Raw genomic sequence first — 21,546 nt, 5'->3', positions numbered from 1 at the left:
TTGGACGCCTGCCGCCAAGCTGGTAGAGCAGTGTGAAAAGATCCAACTGGCAGCATGCAACTGAACACCCAAACTGAATTCACTTCACTTAGTCAGAGAAAAAAGACTGCAATACAAAATTGTAGAGGGCTGCTGGGTCCCGTTAAAGCACTGAAGTACTGTTAGTGTGTGGATGGGCCTCATGGTTTTGGTTTAAAAACCAGACTGCCAGTTTTGACAGCCCTACATGTTAGAGAATATGTGGCCAAGACAGGTTGTATTCCAGTATGTCACTACACAAGTGAACCACACACCCCCCTCCCCCCTCACCCAGCCAATCAGGGCCCAAGTCCACCTGCCCAACTGGTGGACTGCAGTAAAAAAGCATCAGTTAGACTTGAGACCATGCAGTGTTGAGCATCAAAAACTGGCAAAAATTCTGAATTCTCCATTTTAATAAATGTGATAAAAGTTCAAAGGCTTCAAAAAAAACAAACAAACCAAGGCAACTTTAAAAGTGAAATTGCTTTAGCACAGCATTTATACAACTGCACTGACATCTCCCACATTACACAATCTCAAACGACTGGAAAAACAAAGAACCATCGCCAAACGATCTCAACAACACTCACCGAATTGCAGTATAAACTGCATTATTGCTTTTTTTTTAATGTTGATATCTTATTACAAAATTGTATTCCTTCAGGCAGTTGACCTCAAAGTGCCTGTAATTTTAATCCAATCAGCTGAGCGGAACAGTCGGTGCCTTAAGCTGAACAGCTGTGCTCCAACAGCGACTCACTGAACCGAGCCAGTCGGCAGAGAGCGGGGAGCGTTTCTGGGGTGACGGGGAGCACAGAAAGCTGTGTCTCCACCCATTCTCCATTTCTGAACGTACGCCCTTACGGTCATTAGTAATGAGTGTAATGAGGTCTTCCTCATGGCTTATGGTCAGCCATCTTTCTCATCACTGACGGAAACCTGCCACAGATCTTTTAATCATTTATTGCAAGCAGGTCAATTTTAATAAAAAAAAAACCTTTACTTCTTCCCCATTGATGTTCATTTTAGGCGAATCTGCACAATTTAGACTGGATACAGTAGGATTTACACACACTCGTGCACATGTCACAAAAAAGTGGAACACAGCAGATACAGTAGTAAGTGTGCATAGAATGTTCTCTAAAAAAATTACTTAAAACTCCCAAGAAAAACAGATTTTTTTGACATACATGGTAAACTGTGCACAGGATTTGTTTTGCATAAGATTGAAAAGGTTAACATGAAGACAGAACACGGGTATATACGACACACAAAGAATACATATATACATGAGGAAGTTGTGAAAGCAGTGAAGTCCCTTAAAGCATACACGCTTGTGACGTCTTGGTAAAGTCTCACACAATATGAAAGCAATCCCATGGACTGTACTTGAACCTTGGGGGGGCCAAACTCTCCACCATAACTCCCACAGAAAAAATGCTCAGGATGGGTCTTGGGGCTCACTATCAAAAGCATTTGCCACCCAATTTTAAGCCAGCGTTAAAAAAATATACTTGATGGGACATCTTGACTGCTGATCCATGAAAGCAGTCACAAGTGAGCTTTGGACAATCTTCATCATCATCATCTACAGTGAAGCCCAAATAAGGACACGGGGCAAGTCAGGGGAAGATTGCAGGGGTGGGTACAGTCTCTGACCCATGCCCCTCAAAGTGTCAGTGGTTGAACCTGCGCCGGAGGGGGCTGGGGCTGGTGAGGGGGGTCTGCTGACGGGGCCGCAGGGCTCGGGCGTAGGGTGTGTTGGGGGAGGAAGGGGTGTGCACCGGAGGGCCCTTCCTGGACGGGGTGCGCGCTGGGAACAGCGAGCGGAAGAAGGGGCGCTTTTCGGGGTGCAGGTTCTCGGCGTTGGGGCCCGCTCCCTCGCAGCCCCTCTTCCTGCAGGACCCCGGGGCGGGCGGGGCCGTCAGGGGCCGCGGCGGCTGCAGCTGCGCCAGGCTGTCCGTCTTCTTGCGGAGGTCCATCTTCACCAGGAGGAGGCTGTTCTGCAGCTCCACCAGCGCCTGGTCCTGATCACATGCCCGGGGAGGGGCGGGGTTAGGGATGGAGAGTGAGGAGGAGTGCGAGGAGGAAGAGTGAACAGCGTTAGAGACAGAGAGCGAGGAGGAAGAGTGAACAGCGTTAGTGATGAAGAGTGAGGAGGAGTGAACAGCATTAGTGATGAAGAGCAGAGTGAACAGTGTTAGTGATGGAGAGCGAGGAGGAGAGCAGGAGTGAACAGGATTAACGAGGAAAATGGTATAATTGGGAGACGTAGTGATGGTGTGCGACAGAGGCAGGGGGTACACGATTAAACAGGTGCAGAACGTGCTCATTCTTTTGTCTTAAACAAAAAGACTGAGTATCAGGTAGCGGCAGGAGAGGGAGGGAGTCGGAGAAAAGGAGAATGGGAAGAGGGAGGGAAACGGTCAAAGTGAAAAGGGACAAGGAGCAAACAGACTCTGGCACAGCGTAGCCTGTATGAGGCTGTGCCTGTAAGGAGCTGAAGCCCCGCCCCCAGCCCCGCCCCGGTACCTGTTTGGCCAGCGTGTCGTCGGCGGTGTTGAGCGCCTGCCGCAGCCTCTCCCCGCTGGTGTTGCGGCAGCAGGCCCTCTCTGCCGCCTGTAGGCCGGCGCCCACGCGCTGCAGGTCCGCACGCAGCTGTCGCAGGCCCTGTGTGGGGGGGCGGACATGCGTACGCGGTTACCCTCGGCCCGGCCAATCAGCACGCGTTTCAGAGCTTTAATAATGCGGAGGAGATGTAAGAGTACATCTGTCCACTGGGACGCTCTGAAATATGGTCACAGTAAATGAATGGGCTGTAACACACAGACAGATGAGCTGAAATGCACAGACGCACGCAGTACTGACCCTCTGTCCACTGGGACAATCTGAAATACGGTCACAGTAAGTGAATGGGTTGTAACACACACAGACAGACGCACTGAAATGTACAGACGCACGCAGTACTGACCCTCTGGCCCTCCTCCAGCTTGCGGTCCACAGCAGCCGTTAGAGTGCCGGTGGGAGCGGGGAGGGAGAGCAGCCCCTGGTAACGCCTCAGCTCTGTGGGGGAGGGGTCACATGGTCAAAAACACCAACACTGATCTCTGCACTTTTTTAGAAGCAAAGCACCTCATGGACTTGGCTTGTAACTCACTCACGTTTAGCACGCTGCAGATTCTCCACAAGAGGGAGCTATTGGCACTCAAGTAGCTGAAATGGGTGACAAGTATTTTCAAGTACACCACAGGCATTTTTTTAGCAGACGCTCTTATCCAGAGCGACTAAGTATTTCTGGTGAGTCAGCTTGTGTCACATGTTGCCCTCCATGTAAACCACTCTGTTTTAGCACTTTAGCTAGGTTGTGGAGATGACCACAGGTAAAGTACCGGGGGTGCTACGAAAGAGTGATGCTTTGCATCGATGGCATCGTGTCCTTGTTCCATTCGAAACAGTTCAAAACACCAGCATATATACAGTATATACATAACCTAAAAGCCAAAAACGTTTTTTGAATGTGGCATAAAAATGTTACGCTAACGGCTAACCGACCACATGTACGCCAACTAGTGCAGTGTGAGGGGCTTGGGAGTGTGCGCAGTATAAAGGCAGAGTTTGGGGGGGAACGCCTCACCCCACCGCGCTCCTCACCCTGTGCCTCACCCCTGCGCTCCTCACCTTGCGTTTTCTCCTGCAGCTCGGCGCGGCACTGCTCCAGCTCCACCCGCAGCTTGTCCAGCTCCCCGGCCTGCGGGAGGGAGAGGGTGGAGGAGGAGGAGGAGGAGGAGGAGGAGCAGGAGAAGGAGGCGGAGGCCAGTCGCCGGGAGCGACGGAGCCCCTCCGGGTTAGGAGGCGCCTCTGGAGCCGGGGTGGCGGGAGGCGCGTCCACAGACCCCCTCCTCTCTTTCAGCTCCGCTGTCAGGCAAGCGATCTGTTCATCCCGCTCCTGAAAGAGAGAGAGAGAGAGAGGGGGCGGGGTTTCCACCATGTCATCTTCCATCTTGCTTCCACTTTTCTTACCTCCATTTCCTGTCTCTCAGACCACTTGCTGTCAATAGGCTCTCACACAGTCCCAACTCACTATCTAATCTCTGCTGAAGGCTGTCCCAATGTCAAATGATTCCAATGTCTAAAAGTACTAGTTTGATATGTGTTGGTTATACTCCCATAGCACTTCACTGCAGTGGCAGTAAGTGGCCCTTCCTGGCAGAATGGCTTGGTGTCAGAGACGGCGGGACCTGGCATTTCCGCGGGTAGTCCCTCTCACCTCCAGTTCCTGGCTGTAGTACCTCTTCAGGCTTTTCTGCAGGTTTTCGATTTTGTTCTCGTACCTCTCCTCCACCAGCGCCCTCTGTGTGTCCAGAGTCTCGCTGGTGTGTGGGAGAGAAGGGCCACAGAGATTTAAAGGCTTTTACTTGTATTGCCCTATAAGTCAGGTGGACTACATTGGGAGGCCTCAGCAGACACACTTTTAGATGCTATTGGTAGGGAACACCAATCAGTGACACATTTGTAAGCTTGGCCATTTGTTTCTAATATCAGCACCGATAATAGAGTATACATTCAATTTGCAAGCTAGTGACTCCATCAGAAAGAGAAAATTGTATACAAAAGTTTGTTCTAACGTCTTTGGGCCGTTTTTGGATTTCGCACAACTTTCAGAGATCAGGGGGATGGGCGACCACATTTAACCCTTTGAAGAGTAGGTTCTTTGGAATGTTTTTTCAAAATTCTAAATCACTGTTCTAGAACACCATTGCTTTCAGTCACCAGCAGTGATTGTTACATCAGCATTAGAATGTTCAGATAAGAACATTCTAAATCACATATGTGATCTCAGAAATGTGGGTTAGAAATGTGCCAGTATTCTATGCGATTGTGGGGTGCCTGGCCTCCCCTCTCTCCCGCCCTCACCTGAAATCGGTCTCCATGCGCGTGATGATCTCCATCATCTCGCTGCACACCTGCTCCCTCACGCTGGCCTCCAGCTCCTCCTGCTGCTGCCGCTGCCTCTGCACCTCCCCTTTCAGCACGTCGATGGCCCGCAGCAGCGCCTGGCGACCACCGGGGAAAACAACCAATCATTGCCCGGGAGTACTCCTCCCAGGGACAGAGCCCACCAATCAGAGTTCTGTGTGTTTATCGCTCAATAACAGAATCAGGTTGTTGGACTTGTCCAGGAGCAAAGGGCAAACTGCTGTCCTTATATATTGAACTCAATATGGAACTAAACTTGAGAATGAAAACTAAAGTACATTCAAGCCAAACTGAGTATGGAAGTTTTTATGGATGTTTTTTTGTTTTTAAACTGGATTTCTAATATTTAAACAGTAAATGACCGCCACCTAGGGTCAGGATTTAAAACTGCAGGTTCACACTGGGGATTGTGCAGCGACAGACTGACCTCTGAGTCGAACATGGTGATGTCTCCCTCTTCCTCATCGCTGTCCTCCTCCTCCTCCTCGATCAGCGTGCTCTCGTTGGGCTTCTGCTGGTTCTCGCGCAGCAGGGACCGGATGTAGGCCACTCGCGTCTTGGTGGACGGACCGTGTACCAGCTGTGACCGGATGAGACAAATCATAAAACGCATAATAGCTGGCTCTGGCAGTAGCTGCCTTGTAATCACCGTGCGCCCCCCAGTGGCGTGGAGTGACATAAAACTAAGAACATGGAGTTTGCATTGAGTATACAGAGAAAGGCATTCTCCGACATGCCCGCACGTGGTTCTTTATTGAAACGTTTGTACATCGTTTGGAGTATACTGCCTGCTTTATTCTGCCAGGGCACTGGGCTTATACTCCTGTTACTCCGGTCCTGTAAAACTATACTGTGGTGCTCCCACACACTTCCATCACAGTGCACGAGAAAAATAAAAACCCTAATAACCGAATATAGAGATTTCAGCCACGCTAAGATAAAAGGATCACACTGGGTCAAGAGCCTTTTAAGAGCAGCTTGAACGCTCCCAGGGGTCCAGGATGAACGGGTCATGGGCGGAGCAGGGAGGAGAGGCGGAGACGGGAGAACCACCGGGAGGAGGGCGGCGAGCGCCCGGGCCGTACCTGCGTGGCGATGGCGGAGAACTTGAGCGCCTGCAGGGTCTCGTCGTAGGTGGAGGCGCAGGGGTTGATATTGACCACCATGCAGGAGCGGCCACGCCCGCTGAAGAAGCCCTGCAGCACGCGCGTCAGCTTGCTGTCCCTGAACGGCACCACCTGGGGGGGCCGAGACCTGCCGAGAGACGGATCGCTGAGTGTGTGTGTGCTCTGGTTATCTCTGTGTGTTAGTACATATGTAGCGTATAGTGCATACCTGTTTCTCTGGTTGTCTGAAAGTATGCAGCATTTAACGGTATAGCGCATACCTGTTGCTCTGGTTCTCTGTGTGTAAGTATGTGTAGCGTATAGTGCATACCTGTTGCTCTGGTTCTCTGTGTGTAAGTATGTGTAGCGTATAGTGCATACCTGTTGCTCTGGTTCTCTGTGTGTAAGTATGTGTAGCGTATAGCACGTACCTGTTGCTCTGGTTCTCTGTGTGTAAGTATAAATGTAGCATGTAGCGTATAGCATGTACCTGTTGCTCTGGTTCTCTGTGTGTAAGTATGTGTAGCGTATAGCGCGTACCTGCTGCTCTGGTTGTCACTGTGTGTAAGTATGTGTAGCGTATAGCGCGTACCTGCTGCTCTGGTTGTCACTGTGTGTAAGTATGTGTAGCGTATAGCGCGTACCTGCTGCTCTGGTTGTCACTGTGTGTAAGTATGTGTAGCGTATAGCGCGTACCTGCTGCTCTGGTTGTCACTGTGTGTAAGTATGTGTAGCGTATAGCGCGTACCTGTTGCTCTGGTCCTCTGTGTGTAAGTATAAATGTAGCATGTAGCGTATAGTGCGTACCTGTTGCTCTGGTTGTTCCTCAGCGCAGTAATGCAGCGCCCCAGCGTGTGCAGGGAGGTGTTGATGTTGTTGGCCTCCTTCATGCGCTCTCCGCTGCGCTGTTCCTTACAGCGCTCCGACCCCGCGAGGTCACACACCGACAACCTGCACGCGGACAGACGGACAGCTCACAGCCGCGAACGGAGAGAGGACGCGCGTGCGCGTGTGTGCGTGTGTGTGCGTGCGTGCGACTCACTCGCTGATACGGGTGCCCTTTCCACACTCATTCTCAGGGTGGATGTGCAGGATCCTCATGGAGAAGATGCTGTGACTAAAGACAGAGAGGATCGACTTAGAAACCATTCACAAGAATCAGTTCATTAACCCTCTAAGGTGTGAGAACACAAACATGTGATTAGAATCTTCTCAACTGAACATCCTAATGCTGGTGTAGCAATCATTATAGGTAACTGAAAAAATGGAGTTCTAGAACAGAACACGGACTGAATTCTGAGAAAAGAAAAAAAACATTCCAAAAGTGCAGGGTTGTGGTTAAGGCGAGTGTGTGTGTGTACACCTGCGGCTGGAGTTGTGGTTCAGGTGAGTGTGTGTGTGTATACCTGCGGCTGGAGTTGTGCTTCAGGTGAGTGTGTGTGTGTGTGTGTGTATACCTGCGGCTGGAGTTGTGGTTCAGGTGAGTGTGTGTATATACCTGCGGCTGGAGTTGTGCTTCAGGTGAGTGTGTGTGTGTGTGTGTGTGTGTATACCTGCGGCTGGAGTTGTGGTTCAGGTGAGTGTGTGTATATACCTGTGGCTGGAGTTGTGGTTCAGGTGAGTGTGTGTATATACCTGTGGCTGGAGTTGTGGTTCAGGTGAGTGTGTGTATATACCTGCGGCTGGAGTTGTGGTTCAGGTGAGTGTGTGTGTGTATACCTGCGGCTGGAGTTGTGGTTCAGGTGAGTGTGTGTATATACCTGCGGCTGGAGTTGTGGTTCAGGTGAGTGTGTGTATATACCTGTGGCTGGAGTTGTGGTTCAGGTGAGTGTGTGTATATACCTGTGGCTGGAGTTGTGGTTCAGGTGAGTGTGTGTATATACCTGTGGCTGGAGTTGTGGTTCAGGTGAGTGTGTGTGTGTATACCTGCGGCTGGAGTTGTGGTTCAGGTGAGTGTGTGTGTATATACCTGTGGCTGGAGTTGTGGTTCAGGTGAGTGTGTGTGTGTATACCTGCGGCTGGAGTTGTGGTTCAGGTGAGTGTGTGTGTGTATACCTGCGGCTGGAGTTGTGGTTCAGGTGAGTGAGTGTGTGTATACCTGCGGCTGGAGTTGTGGTTCAGGTGAGTGTGTGTGTGTGTATACCTGCGGCTGGAGTTGTGGTTCAGGTGAGTGTGTGTGTGTGTATACCTGCGGCTGGAGTTGTGGTTCAGGTGAGTGTGTGTGTGTATACCTGCGGCTGGAGTTGTGGTTCAGGTGAGTGAGTGTGTGTATACCTGCGGCTGGAGTTGTGGTTCAGGTGAGTGTGTGTGTGTATACACCTGCGGCTGGAGTTGTGGTTCAGGTGAGTGTGTGTATACCTGCGGCTGGAGTTGTGGTTCAGGTGAGTGTGTGTATACCTGCGGCTGGAGTTGTGGTTCAGGTGAGTGTGTGTGTGTGTATACCTGCGGCTGGAGTTGTGGTTCAGGTGAGTGTGTGTATACCTGCGGCTGGAGTTGTGGTTCAGGTGAGTGTGTGTGTGTATACCTGCGGCTGGAGTTGTGGTTCAGGTGAGTGTGTGTGTGTATACCTGCGGCTGGAGTTGTGGTTCAGGTGAGTGTGTGTGTGTGTATACCTGCAGCTGGAGTTGTGGTTCAGGTGAGTGTGTGTGTGTGTGTGTGTATACCTGCGGCTGGAGTTGTGGTTCAGGTGAGTGTGTGTGTATACCTGCGGCTGGAGTTGTGGTTCAGGTGAGTGTGTGTGTGATACCTGCGGCTGGAGTTGTGGTTCAGGTGAGTGTGTGTATACCTGCAGCTGGAGTTGTGGTTCAGGTGAGTGTGTGTGTGTGTATACCTGCGGCTGGAGTTGTGGTTCAGGTGAGTGCAGGCGAAGCTTTGGTTGCGGCGGCCGATCTTCAGAATCCTCCAGGCCTCCTCGGCACTCTGTACCTGCACCCAGGTGAGATCTGCGAGAAAGGGATGGAGATTTACACAAATGCTCCCCATCAAACGCACTGCGTGGGAATTGCCGTGCATGTGGGACTGCAAACGCACGCCGTACCTTTAATGTAGGGGTTTCCATGGCGATCGTCACACAGGCGCAGCGTGGCCCTCTTGCGGGGCTGCAGTGAGGGCGGGGCCTCCAACAGGTCGTACAGGAACTCGTTGTATATCTCGAAGAAGGACACCCACACAGAAAAGCGCACCCCGTCCTCTAGCCCCTCCCCCCCGCTGTGGTACAGGCCATCCGCCTCCAGGCACACGCTGTCCGAATCTGCAGAGGGGTGAGAGACGCGGGAGACGATGACATCACCCATCCTGTCCGTTACCGATTGGACAGCGCGACAGGAAGGGGTGGGCGGGGTCAAAGGGCGCAGCTGCTCACCCTCCATCTGACTGGCGGTGTAGCTGGTCGCAGACAGACCCCCGATCCCGCTGTCACAGCTGACGCTGACGCTGCCTTGTGGCCGGGAATTCTGGGACGATGAGCTGGCCTCCTGAGAAAAACACAAAGAAAGCAATCGTGTGTACATTCCAGAGCTCACTCTCTCTCTGTAAGGCCTTTGCTTTACATTATTGAGTACCTTATGCCTGATACTGGCATCCTGACTATTTTATTCTTCCAAATTTCCATTTTCTTGTAATTGACCTTTATCTTCAAACTGCAGTTCTTTCTTTCCTTCTAGAAAATCCAGGCACGCCAACACAAATAGTTTCGTAAATGAAAACCATTTTCCACACACTCAACAGGTACACTTTTGTTGCTGATGGTCTGCCATTTTAACTCCTTTTCTTCTGTAATGGAGCCAAGAGCTTTAGCTATCAACAAACAAGGACTCAATGCAGGATTTCATTTTTCTTGCCTTTGGTGAAAAATTTCTAATACGAACATAACGCGAATGGAGTTCCTGTATCACTTTGCCAACACAGAAGACCAAGTGTGCCCACCCGACCACATGCCAGCTGGGTTTTAGCCAACATCTATCCATACACAGGACTTCATTTCACAGACATCTGTCTATACACAGGTCTTTAGTCAACTGACATCTGTCTATATGCAGGCCTTTATTTAGCCAACATCTATTCATATACAGGCCTTTAACTGACCTCTATCCATACACAGGCTTTTATTCAACTGTCATCTATCTATATCAGTGGTCTCCAACCCTGGTCATTGAGAGCTACAGGGTCTGCTGGTTTTTGTTTTCACTTTAAAATCAGCACCCAATTGAGACCCAAGACACCGGGTGAGTTGAGTTAACAGTGTAATCAACTGCTCTAATTGATTCATGAAGTGCAGAGTCACTATGAAAACCAGCAGACCCTGTAGCTCTCCAGGACCACTGATCTATATGCAGGCCTTTATTTAACCAACATCTATCCATATACAGGCCTTTAACTGACATCTACCCATACACAAGCCTTTATTTAACTGACATCTATATCCATGCACAGACCCTTATTACATTATGCGACTGCTAGGCTTCAAAAAGGCCCGGATCTGCAGCCCCGGGTCGCTGATGTAGTTATGAGACTACCTCCTTCAGCAGCAAGTCTCTGCGGATCTCCTCCATCCGGACCTCGCTGCTGTTCAGCCAGCGGACCTCCTGGCACAGGACCGGCTTCAGGTCCACAGCGCTGTACAGACGCCCCTGCAGCTTCCGAAAGACCGAGACCAGCGCCCGGGGGAGGAGCCCAGCCTCTCGGCCCATGCCTGAGGAGGGAGAAAGAGGGTTCTCTCTGTGCTCTGAGGGCTGTCAGAAGGTTCGGGGGTGTGAGAGGCTAGCTCTGTTTCTAGAGGGCCCGTGTGCCTGCGAAGGTTTCCACCCAACCAATGGACTCAGCTCCTTTATTAAGCCACACACAACGTTGGGCCTTATGTCCCCATCTCTCAAGACTCCGGGTAAAATGACAAGGCTTTAGACCAGGGATCTCAAACTTAAATCCTGGATGGGCACCGTATCTGCTGATTTTTGGTGTGTTCCTGCATTTCAGTGCTTAATTTAAGTCACTGATTGGCTAGAGTCTGCACACCTTGTTTCCAAGGCCTACATTGGCTGCTGTTGACAGGAAATCACAAAAACCAGCAGAGACTGCGGCCCTCCAGGACTGGATTTTGAGACAAATAACAAATAGCCGTTTAACTTTTAGTGGTTTATATTCTATGCATTTTACTGGAACCCTGCATTGGCAAGTACATGCAGCCAATTAATTTAGAAATTAAAAACTTGAGCCTGGAGCACTGGCCGACCAGAGCACGATATGGCCATTTTGCCAGGAACAGACTTTGACTCTGCCGATGTATAGCCCCTCTACGCTGAATAAAATGCTGCCGTGGAATCGGCGAGCGGCGTGTGGCTGGCTCACCCTGGACGGTGTAGGTTTTGCCGGAGTTGGTGACGCCGTACGTGTAAAGCAGCCGGTTCTCCCCACGTAGCACGTCCCGCACCATGTCCTTCATGGTGCGCTCATAAAACTCCTGCTGGCTCGTCTCTGGACCACAGATCTGCACACAAGCGTTTTCAATTCACCTTCTGCATGTGTGGGTGCGTGTTCTAGTGCACCACTTACCTACAATACATGTTTCAATATTGCCATCCCAACTACATGAGGAATGCACATATAACTACTAGTAGTATTCTTTTATCATTATGAAGGCGACTGTTGACATACTTGTCCAGTTTGTGTGACCGTGTATTACCTACACGAAAGCACACATTACATGTCATTGCGTGTGTTTGCGTGAGTCATTGTGTGGATTTTCAGATTACCTGTGAGGTACAGGTTACCCGTGTGGCAGTGCGCTCGCTGTACCTGTGTGAAGGTACATTACCGGTGACATGGAGTCCTCCGGAAAGGTGCGCTGTACCTGGGAGAAGGTGAACCTGTGCACGTTGGGGGCGACTCCTCTCTCAGCGCTCTTCATGTTGTAGGAGTTCTTCGGTGCTTTCAGCATCAGGGTTTCCTTGTCCTGCATGAAAACGCACCCCTGGGAGAAGAACAGTGATCGTGGGTCGATTGCCCTTTTCTGGACTACAGCAGATTCGTCTACAATCCCAGGCCACACACCAGCTTTGGCATTTTCAGACAAGTAGGAATCAAATGACAACCATTGCACACCAATTTATAGGACTAAAAACACCAAGATATGTACTTTCTGTGAATGGACTGGTTCCTGAAATACCTATGTTTTGTTTCATAAGCAAGATTTGTTCATTTGTTCATTGTGGGAATAGCCCAAAAAAGACCCACATTGCAGGGAATTGGATTTTGATGATTTTGTTAATTATTTTTTTTTGGCAGAGTTTGTAATTCAGGTTGGGGGGGAGGGGTGATTTTAAAACCAGCCTAGCAGCCCTGTAACTCACCTGCTGTTCTCCTCTCTCCTTTTCTACCTCGGTCAGCGGACGGATGCGCAGGTACACCTTCACCTTCTCCGAGCCCGCGTCTTCCTCAGCGCTGCCACGCCTGTCAGCCCCAGACTTTGTCTGCCTCGTCATATTCAGAAAAAAAAGGATGGGGTGAAATCACAAAGAACAGGCCGAGAAATCGGGCTTGCAGCCAGAAGGGTGATGGTTTGATCCCCTGGATCGGCACTACAGTTGTTCCCTCTTGCAAGCTACTCAGCTTAATGTACATATCCAGAGCGTCAAAGCAACCTATTCAAGTTCCCCTGTATGATCCTCTGGCAGATGAACAAACAGGACAAAAGGCTTTCCAAGATCTCTATTAAAGAGACAGTTCACCATTAAAAATGAACGTTCATTTACATATTAATTTTCCTGCCTCATAAAGTGGTTTTTGACAAAACACTGGAAGCTGTAAGGAACTGCCAAGAGATTTTAAAGAACAACCTCAGCTCTATCTTCCTCGCCCAAAGACTTCAGTTCATTTCGAGAATAAGGTCTTGTGATAGACTGAGAAAATGAGTGACTTTCAACTTAACAGCTTAAGAGATCGGAGGCACACAAAATAATAAATGCAAACTAAAATGATTGTTAGTGGCTGTGTTAGAATCTTCAGAAACCCACTCCACTGACGTGCTGAGTGGTGAGCCCTTTTTGTCTGAAATGAAGCCACCTATGGCAAAAGAACCACATTCATACAATGCATGTTGCATGTATTATCGCATGTTAGTCCTGCAATACGGGTCTAATGCATGTTGTCACGATAGCCTAGCAAGTCACATCTGCAGTTTATGTCAAGAAAATAACTACGCAATAATCAAAGGTCTGAAAATCTGAGAATTGTAGAAAACGCTATTTAAAGGGACAAGGATTGATGTAAGAGTTTTAGGTCAGTTACAGGCAAAGTAAACACTTCACAAGAATAAAGCGTCTTATTATTAGGACTGTGGCTCGCGGCCATGTGGTCAATCAGGGCGAGGAAGCGTTTACACACAGAAATGCCAACAAAGCCTCAAGCTAGAAGGGGAAAGAACATAATTTCACGAGAAAGAACAGATGAGTGATTTAACATTGAGACTCAGGGACATAGGCAGATGGGTAGAAAGGATGGGTGTATTGATACTTGCATGCAAATCGAGAATCAGGAAGTTCGATGCATTTGCTAACCTAGTTACCATTAATAGTGCTCAGGCTTAGAAAAAAGCAAGCACGTATTCCATCAAAGACTCGCTGATATGAGCCAATCATTATGTTCTGAATGGTAAATGGACTGCATTTATATAGGCCTAGCGCTTTTATCCAAAGCGCTTTACAATTGATGCCTCTCATTCGCCAGAGCAGTTAGGGATTCGGTGTCTTGCTCAAGGACACTTCGACACGCCCAGGGCGGGGTTTGAACTGGCAACCCTCCGACTGCCAGACAATCGGTCTTACCTCCTGAGCTATGTCGCATGAATTAACCAACTCCTACACATCAGTGACTGTCCATAAACTGAACTAATTATAGGGCCACCCAGAAGCCTCGCTCAATTATGACCGTCTTCCCGGTTAATCTCACCTCTCTTTGAGGTGTCTGGGGCTCCAGGCTTGGGGAGATGAGAGAAACCTCTGGCATGGTTGCCCCACGGAAACGCGTTCCCATCAGGCCCCCGACGTCCGCCGCCGTAGACTCAAACACCGCGGCTCCACCCTCTTCCTCGTCCGATAGCAAACCGCACGGAGACGCCAAGCACACAGCCATGGCGATAACCTATGGAAGCAGGAGCGGTTAGGAAAGCCACCTGTGATTAGGAAAAGACCGCTTGTGGGGAAGAGACGAGACTAGACCCGTCACCAGAAGAGGACTTCCACGCTTGGTTGCTTCATCTTGAAATCTCTGGTTGACCAATGCTCTGTTGCACATCTTGCCATGTCTGATTAAAATGAATATACAGCTTTAAGATGCTAAGTAAGATGCCAAGAAAATTTTCTGGAGTGACAGTGTAGACGAGGACTAACACCACCACTTCCATCTTGGAAAAGCGTAGCAGCACAGCCACCCCGTCAACTCGGTGAAAATTTTAGGTGCACTTGTGAATGCATAACCATAACCTCTGAGTGGGTGTAAAATTAGAAATCTCGAGTTATCGAAAAATATCACGTGCCATTTGAGCTCAGGGGGACATATTCGTACTCTGACAAGAATAAAATATGTTGGCTGCCTAATCTATGTATACTACAAACATTAAGGCAACCACAAAAAAGAACAGCTAGCTGCACCATAGAGATTCGCCCATCTTTTACTTTAATTCACACGTTTGACTTGCTAGGTTAGTTCTTATGATATCTAAACTGGCCAACACATACAATATGCCTGAAATCTTATTTTAGTTTTCCGCTGAAGTTCAGAAAAGCGAACATTACACCTGGACAGTGCCAACGCAAACGACAGTTAGCCAAAGCTAGCAGCCCAGCTTTTCAAATTGGTTGGAAGTCATTCAAAACAAACGGCTAGCTAGATGGACGATTGCTAAACTACTGTCTAACATATAATATTCCTCAATTGGTCGATCAAAAGTCTACATTGCGCTTAAGTTTACCTTGGATGGGAAAGGAAACAGACTTTGACAGTATAAACTTTTTGAAATCCAGCATTGTGCGTAAAAAGTTAACATTATGCCTTAATTTTATAACATGCACGTTTTGATCAAAGGCGCCTGAAGGAGCATGCAGTCATACAATCTTCCTCACAGCCTGCTCTATTTATAAGCTTTTGTGGTACTTTGAAAGACAATTCGGAGAATGAATGTAACGTAAATTCACTGCCAATAAAACACATTTAGCTAGCTCTAATTAGGGAGTCCGTTGTAACTTGGTAATGATAGCATACCAGATAAAGCAAGTGGTCAAAGTTTCAGTGCCAAGAATGTTCCCTATCGCTAGATAGTCAGCTAATAAGTCGTATTGGCTATGTAGCTAGTGTTTAACGTTAATTACTGTAGAATGGAATTAAGGTTAACTAAAATACTATACGCAGTGGCTAGTTTGCTTGTTCATGTCTGAAATTCATAATGCATCTAGCAAGCAAGCCGCATCACATGGTAGCTAACTTGTCAAATAATTATAGCAAGTATTGCTATTGAATAGACTAACATTTAAACGTATTATAGCGTAGCGAATGTTAGCAAAAATGGTAACGTTAACTTGCTAATAAACTAGACTATGTATGCTTTTCCATAAAATTTAGCTAGCTTTTACTTTCGCTGGTTAATTACTGAGCGATTTAACCCGTTTCTTTACTCACTTCACACTTTGCGAAAACAGTCGAGGGTTGTAGATCACAAGGTAATCCTTCGAGTTTCTTCGAGTAAAAGTACTAATTTGAATTAAAATGAAACAATAAACTCTTGGCTATGAGTACATTAAAATTTTAAATCCTGCGTTCTGCCTTTAATCTGTAATCCTTCCTGACAAAATCCTACTACCGTCTGAGATGTACCGCTGTTTGAACCAACCAATTCAAACGTCGCGCCCGTACCGCACGACCAATCAGCACATAAGGTGTATGCAACTCTTGACCAATAGCGACAACGGATGTAATGTTCAATACAACCAATAAGAGCGTAGAATTCCTAACCATAGAGCAACTCGGCATGTTGATGCAGGTTGCTGGCCAGGGTTCACCCGTTTTTTTTTTTTTTTTACAGTGTCTGGTTCACCCTTCACGAAACAGTTCTGTGAAGACTGAAGTGTATAATAAATGAAATGGAGAAATTTAGAGGAGCGTAAAACATCCGAGTATCATGAATACAACACAGAAATGATACAAAGAAAGTACAGAAGGTCCACTTATAATCAATAAGTGCATAAAGCTAACCAAACAAACCAAAAAAATTGCAGTGTAAACAAGACTAAATGCCACTTTTACTGCTAACCTATCTTTATAGAGTTATATCTAACACTATCCCAAAAGGTTAGGATCTCAAGGTGAAATATGAGTTTTTTTTTTTTTAAGAAGACAGGTTCATAATTTCCTTCACATCCCGACAAATATCAAATGACGAATTTTAAAAAATAAATCCTGTCCCTCACCATGCCTGAATCTTAACAACCAATCGGAACAAACTCTCTGCAATGAGGCTTGTCTACTTGCCTGTCAATCATGTTGCGCGGGCACGCCGCCGTCAGAGTGCTGGATAATAGACATGTATATATGTCTATGATGGGAGAGATACCACAGAGATAGTAGTATAACTAATTGACTGCCTAGAAAACAAAACGTCAAAAAGAATGTCAGAGAAAAATATGACTATTATTACCAGTTTTGACCAAAAAGGATTGAACCGAGCGACAAAACTCGAGTGAACATTGCATTGGTTCAGCTTTTCAGTGATGGCGAGAGCTCCGGGACTTGAAGGTTTTAAAACTAAGTGACGCTGATCTTACAGTATTTCTGCTTGACAGGTAGTTATCTTTCTTGTTCTATTTCTGTTGGCATTTGTTATCGAACCGAACTGTGTTGCTGACGTAGCTAAAATGTTAGCTTGTTGGTTGATGTATTTAGTGCACTGTTTACATCGCTATGCTGTACGTTGTGTTATCTTATGCTGTTCAAGCAAAAAAAAAAAAAAAACGCATGCTGAAGTTCCTTTTGTAATTTCCCCCCCTCTCTGTCAAAATCTGTCTCTCTCCCTTGTTTCTCCGAACTTACACGGTGCATCATTTAGTGGTAAGTGGGATGCTCATCCTCTGCTGGGGTGGTGCCATGCAGGGTGAAGCAAAGGTTGAGAGAGGACCTGTTTGATGAACCTGTTAATGAACCTTGCTTCAAATTGCATGAACTGGAAATGTGAGTGTATCTTCATTTACTGTGTTAATAATTTCTTTGCTTTCTTTCAGTGTCATTCTTAAGATCATAAAAAAAAAAAAACAAAGCTCAACATTATCAATAGCAGGGAATAGCCTCCAGTTCTGTGTTTGCTCCAGAATGAGAGCATTGTTTTGTGAGTCCTAAATACCTTGGGCTATAATCCTTTCATTCTGAATCTTTCCCGCACTTTAATCAATGCAGTCATTTATAAGGTCAAGTGGGAAACATAAATTTAAAATTATACCATCTGAGTGGAGTGGTCAGTGGATTGACACCTATTAGAACAGAGCATCTGGTTATACTGAATGAACACCAAGCTGAAAAATAACTCAACCGCCGTAGCAACACTCTTACTTTACCATGTTGACAAAAACTACACCCACCCCATTGGTCCAGTGAAGGCCAGTTTTGTCAGCATTTTTCTTAATATTGTTCGACTTTAAATACACTTGTGAATGCTGACCAACCACCACCAGTATATTGTAAAATTATATATTTATTAGTTATCTATTGAGCATTAACAGCTGCATTACTGACCGGTGATATTGCAACTCAGCTGGTTGACTACAGTGAAGAAGTAGTGACTGAGCCCACTTGAGATAACACCTTCTATAAACTACCAGACGGTCCATGCTTATTGGCACTCCTATCAGGAGAAGTTACACAGCTTAGCGTAGCTACAATATGACCCATTAAATCTTTGATAGATGGTCTCAAGGGGAGGAAATAACACATCTACAACCAGTGAGCTTTAATGGGTTGGCTTCACCTTAGACTGGGAAACAACTTAACAATTTGGTTGAATCTGAATGTAGTATCCAGGAATTTATTTCACCAACTTCTCCAGGTAAAATAAATCTATATGGCATACTCTGCACCATCTAGATGATTCAAAATTAAATTAACTAAGAGCCCAAGTTGTGCAGTATGCAGAGAAATGCCAGAGAAATGCCATTGGAAGATTGCTCTGCATGAACTGAGCATTATCAAAGTTTTTCCACTTCTCAGCATTTTTCTGCTGGAGACATGATCATTCAGAACCTCTATAGTTAAGCTTAATAAGACCGTTATTAATGAGAAGACTTCTGTACCAATTGTTTCCCCCCTATGTCTTGAAGACAATGGCAAGGACAGGGAGTCAGAAAATGAGGCTGAATGAGTGGACCATGCCCCTGACTTGGAGGCTCACACAGAAGACCATGCCCCTGACCCACATAATCACTGGAAAGACCATGCACCTGACTTGCTGAGTCACCTGGAAAACCATGTTCCTTTCCCTGAGAATCAAGGTATTTTCCAATGTGTTGTCACTGAACAGTGTGCTCACAGGGTCAGTAATGTACAGGATGTGATGTGACTATCTATTGTGCCATAATCCCAAAAGATTATTTTCATAGTGTGAACCAGACCGAGTCACAGGTGACAATTTATAGTTTAAAAAATTGCAAACAGTAGGGGGTAGTCCCTAATGTTCCTGGCCACATGCGCAGTTAGGTCTCTGCAATCAAGACAACCTTATCGTCCAGCTTGCTTGTTCTGTCAGACAGTATATGCATCACTGGGCATTAGTGGATCAAGTAGATATTACTGTTTATGTCTTATTGTATGCTGCTTGGCTTTATAGTGTCAGATTATAATTATTTCCAGTGTGTGAGTGACTTCAGTCCAAAATTGCTAGAAGGCCAGTGTAAACCAATTATTAAGAGAGCAAAGCATACATGAAATGTAACTACCTTTTACCATTTTTAACAACATTTCAACATGGTAAAGGGCACGGTAAGAGCTTGCTGCCTTCAATTTTGTATGAGTAATTCTCTAGAATGTATGTTACGTTTGTTCTGTCACTGCCTACACATCTCAATGTTGAAGAATCAAAATATTGCATGCCCCGTGTGAGGATCGAACTCACGACCTTCAGATTATGAGACTGACGCGCTACCTACTACGCCAACGAGGCTTGTGCCCTATGTTTTTGTTCTTGACTGTGAACAGGGATTTGATTAGATTAGATTTCATGATTGATAATTAGGTGTTGTATTGATGTGGAGTCCTATCTTAGAAGGTCAGGTGACAAGGAAGGGTCAGCAGCAGTGTTTTTTTTGTAGTAACCTGGCTAGATCAGCTCAGTCGGTAGAGCTTGCGACTCTTAATTTCAGGGTTCTGGGCCCAAGCCCCACATCGGGCTTCATCTTTTGCTCATGTATCGCTCAAGTCAAAAAATTAATATGATTAAAGTATCTGAATATTTCAGCAAAGAGGCCTGGATCCTAATTATGGCCTGGCGCTGTGGCTTAGTTGGTTAAAGTGCCTGTCTAGTAAACAGGAGATCCTGGGTTCAAATCCCAGCAGTGCCTTGTTTTCTGCATCCCCTGGGCCTTTCCCTATGGTTCCTTGGTGGTATTATTGATCCAGGGTGTAGGGGAGTGGCAGGGGGAACGGGGCTCTTTGTCTCTTACAGAGACCTCTGATTATTACCTCTGATTGCTAACTATATGGAGCCCAACGTATTGTTTTCCTCCATTGTGGGGGCGTGGCCTGTTACAGGTCTGTTGATGCATATGTATTATGTAACCAGCAAAGTAGATGTGAGCGCAGCAGCAGGTCCTGGCAGTTGATTAAAATTCTTTGCATTTCACTCATCGCAAATGGCATTGAAAATGCATTATCAGGATTCAATAAGCGGATTCGACACGCACATTTCTTAACAAATTCCTGGTTCTTGGAAATCTGGAACTGGTTCCAATTCGTAGCTGGGTCTGGTTACCTAACCCTAGTCGAGGTGAACTGAGTTTTTTGGTCCGTTTCTTCTCCGAAAGGCTGTTGGAGATCTCTGAACATGGCGCTTCCCCCGTTGACAATCTTAAAGCTCATAAGCTGTCAAGCATTGTCCAAGCATTGTCAAATAATACCTTGTGAAAGCTTGGATCCTCTTGAAAGTTCATACTTTACTTTATAACAAAATTTGGACATGGTAAAGAGCACAGTAAGAGCTTGCTGCCTTCAATTTTGTATGGTTTAATTCTCTAGAATGTATGTTATATTTGCACTGTCACTGCCTACATTTTACTCCTTGTTCAGGAAAAGAAGTAAAAAAGTCTATGCCAAGGGTGGCCAACCCAGGTCCTGGAGAGCCGCAGGGTCTGCTGGCTTTTGTTTTTACTCGGCACTTAATTGATCAATTAAAGCAGTTGATTACATAGTAAACTCACCTCACCTGGTTTATTTTGTGTAAGTGGTTGTTGTATTTAAGGTCAAAACAAAAACCCGCAGACCCTGCGGCTCCCCAGGACCGGATTTGGCCACCCCTGGTCTATGCCAAGGTGCTAGAAAGGAGGCTACAACCGATAGTGGATCCCCAGATTCAAGAGGAACAATGTGGGTTAAGGTAAGGAGGAATTGCACACCTCAGCCTCCCCTGGGTGACTATATTGCCCGGCTAGCTCAGTCGGTAGAGCATGAGACTCTTAATCTCAGGGTCGTGGGTTCGAGCCCCACGTTGGGCGTTGCGTTTTATTCATTGTCCCAGAGGTGCCCATCGCAGCCAAAGTGGAGTCACATAGTTTGTGGGTGACCGTGCCGAATACTGCAGACAGTTCTAGGAGGATCTGGACAGAGGAGAGGGATGAGGTCCTTGCAGTGGCAAGTGTCTCCATCACAGCCAGGAGGGTAGTCTGTGTTGAAATCGAAAGGCAGATTGGCGACGATCAAGCAGGCTGTTCTGATAGAGAAAATGATAGTTGTTTAAGCATTGCTCGTCCAAGGGTTTGGATAGAAAAGGTAGAAGCAATACGTCGATAGTTCTTGACATCAGAGGGTTTAAGTTGGGTTCTTGAGGATTAGTGTAGCACAAGTCATCTTAAAGTCAGATGGAACATAGCACTGGCAGGGAGGCATTAATAATAGGGGGCAGGTAAGGAGGAATCGCACTCCTTAACCTCTGCTGGGTGTCCATGTTGCCCGGCTACTCAGTGGTAGAGCATGAGACTCTTAATCTCAGGGTCGTGGGTTCGAGCCCCACGTTGGGCGTTGCGTTTATTCATTGTCCCAGAGGTGCCCATCGGCCAAAGTGGAGTCACATAGTTTGTGGGTGACCGTGTCGAATACTGCAGACAGTTCTAGGAGGATCTGGACAGAGGAGAGGGATGAGGTCCTTGCAGTGGCAAGTGTCTCCATCACAGCCAGGAGGGTAGTCTGTGTTGAAATCGAAAGG

At 47.0% G+C, this 21,546-nt stretch overlaps 1 protein-coding gene and 4 non-coding genes across 8 annotated transcripts; 3 read left to right on the top strand and 2 right to left on the bottom strand.

The window, feature by feature from the left end:
• Positions 1-416: 416 nt before the first annotated feature.
• Positions 417-15,979, bottom strand: kif20a (kinesin family member 20A). Of its 4 annotated transcripts, XM_064351813.1 has the most exons (19): positions 15,771-15,979; positions 14,046-14,237; positions 12,449-12,568; positions 11,950-12,069; positions 11,448-11,586; positions 10,619-10,794; positions 9,466-9,577; positions 9,142-9,354; positions 8,935-9,046; positions 7,147-7,221; positions 6,912-7,055; positions 6,084-6,252; positions 5,426-5,578; positions 4,936-5,075; positions 4,289-4,391; positions 3,700-3,967; positions 2,993-3,084; positions 2,554-2,691; positions 417-2,048 (listed from the first exon to the last, which is right to left on the bottom strand). In XM_064351813.1, exons 2-19 carry the CDS (start codon positions 14,226-14,228, stop codon positions 1,698-1,700), a joined length of 2,808 nt encoding a protein of 935 aa, XP_064207883.1. In that variant the 5' UTR covers positions 14,229-14,237; positions 15,771-15,979; the 3' UTR covers positions 417-1,697. The 4 variants fall into 4 exon arrangements, with proteins under 4 accessions (XP_064207883.1, XP_064207882.1, XP_064207885.1 ...); XM_064351812.1 differs by lacking the exon at positions 15,771-15,979 and having other exon boundaries at positions 9,466-9,556; XM_064351815.1 differs by lacking the exon at positions 15,771-15,979 and having other exon boundaries at positions 1,912-2,376.
• A 3,241-nt stretch (positions 15,980-19,220) lies between these two features.
• trnam-cau (transfer RNA methionine (anticodon CAU)) lies at positions 19,221-19,293 on the bottom strand. The gene has a single exon. It is a non-coding gene; the product is annotated as a tRNA-Met (tRNA).
• Positions 19,294-19,616: 323 nt separating this feature from the next.
• Positions 19,617-19,690, top strand: trnat-agu (transfer RNA threonine (anticodon AGU)). The gene has a single exon. It is a non-coding gene; the product is annotated as a tRNA-Thr (tRNA).
• A 1,076-nt stretch (positions 19,691-20,766) lies between these two features.
• Positions 20,767-20,839, top strand: trnak-cuu (transfer RNA lysine (anticodon CUU)). The gene has a single exon. It is a non-coding gene; the product is annotated as a tRNA-Lys (tRNA).
• A 452-nt stretch (positions 20,840-21,291) lies between these two features.
• On the top strand, positions 21,292-21,362 carry trnak-cuu (transfer RNA lysine (anticodon CUU)). Its single transcript has one exon. It is a non-coding gene; the product is annotated as a tRNA-Lys (tRNA).
• The last annotated feature ends 184 nt before the right edge of the window (positions 21,363-21,546 follow it).

Source organism: Anguilla rostrata, chromosome 9 (assembly GCF_018555375.3).
Source record: "Anguilla rostrata isolate EN2019 chromosome 9, ASM1855537v3, whole genome shotgun sequence".
Taxonomy (NCBI): Eukaryota; Metazoa; Chordata; class Actinopteri; order Anguilliformes; family Anguillidae; genus Anguilla; species Anguilla rostrata.
Note: the sequence above shows the minus strand (reverse complement) of the source record. Positions and strands in the feature narration are given on the sequence as shown.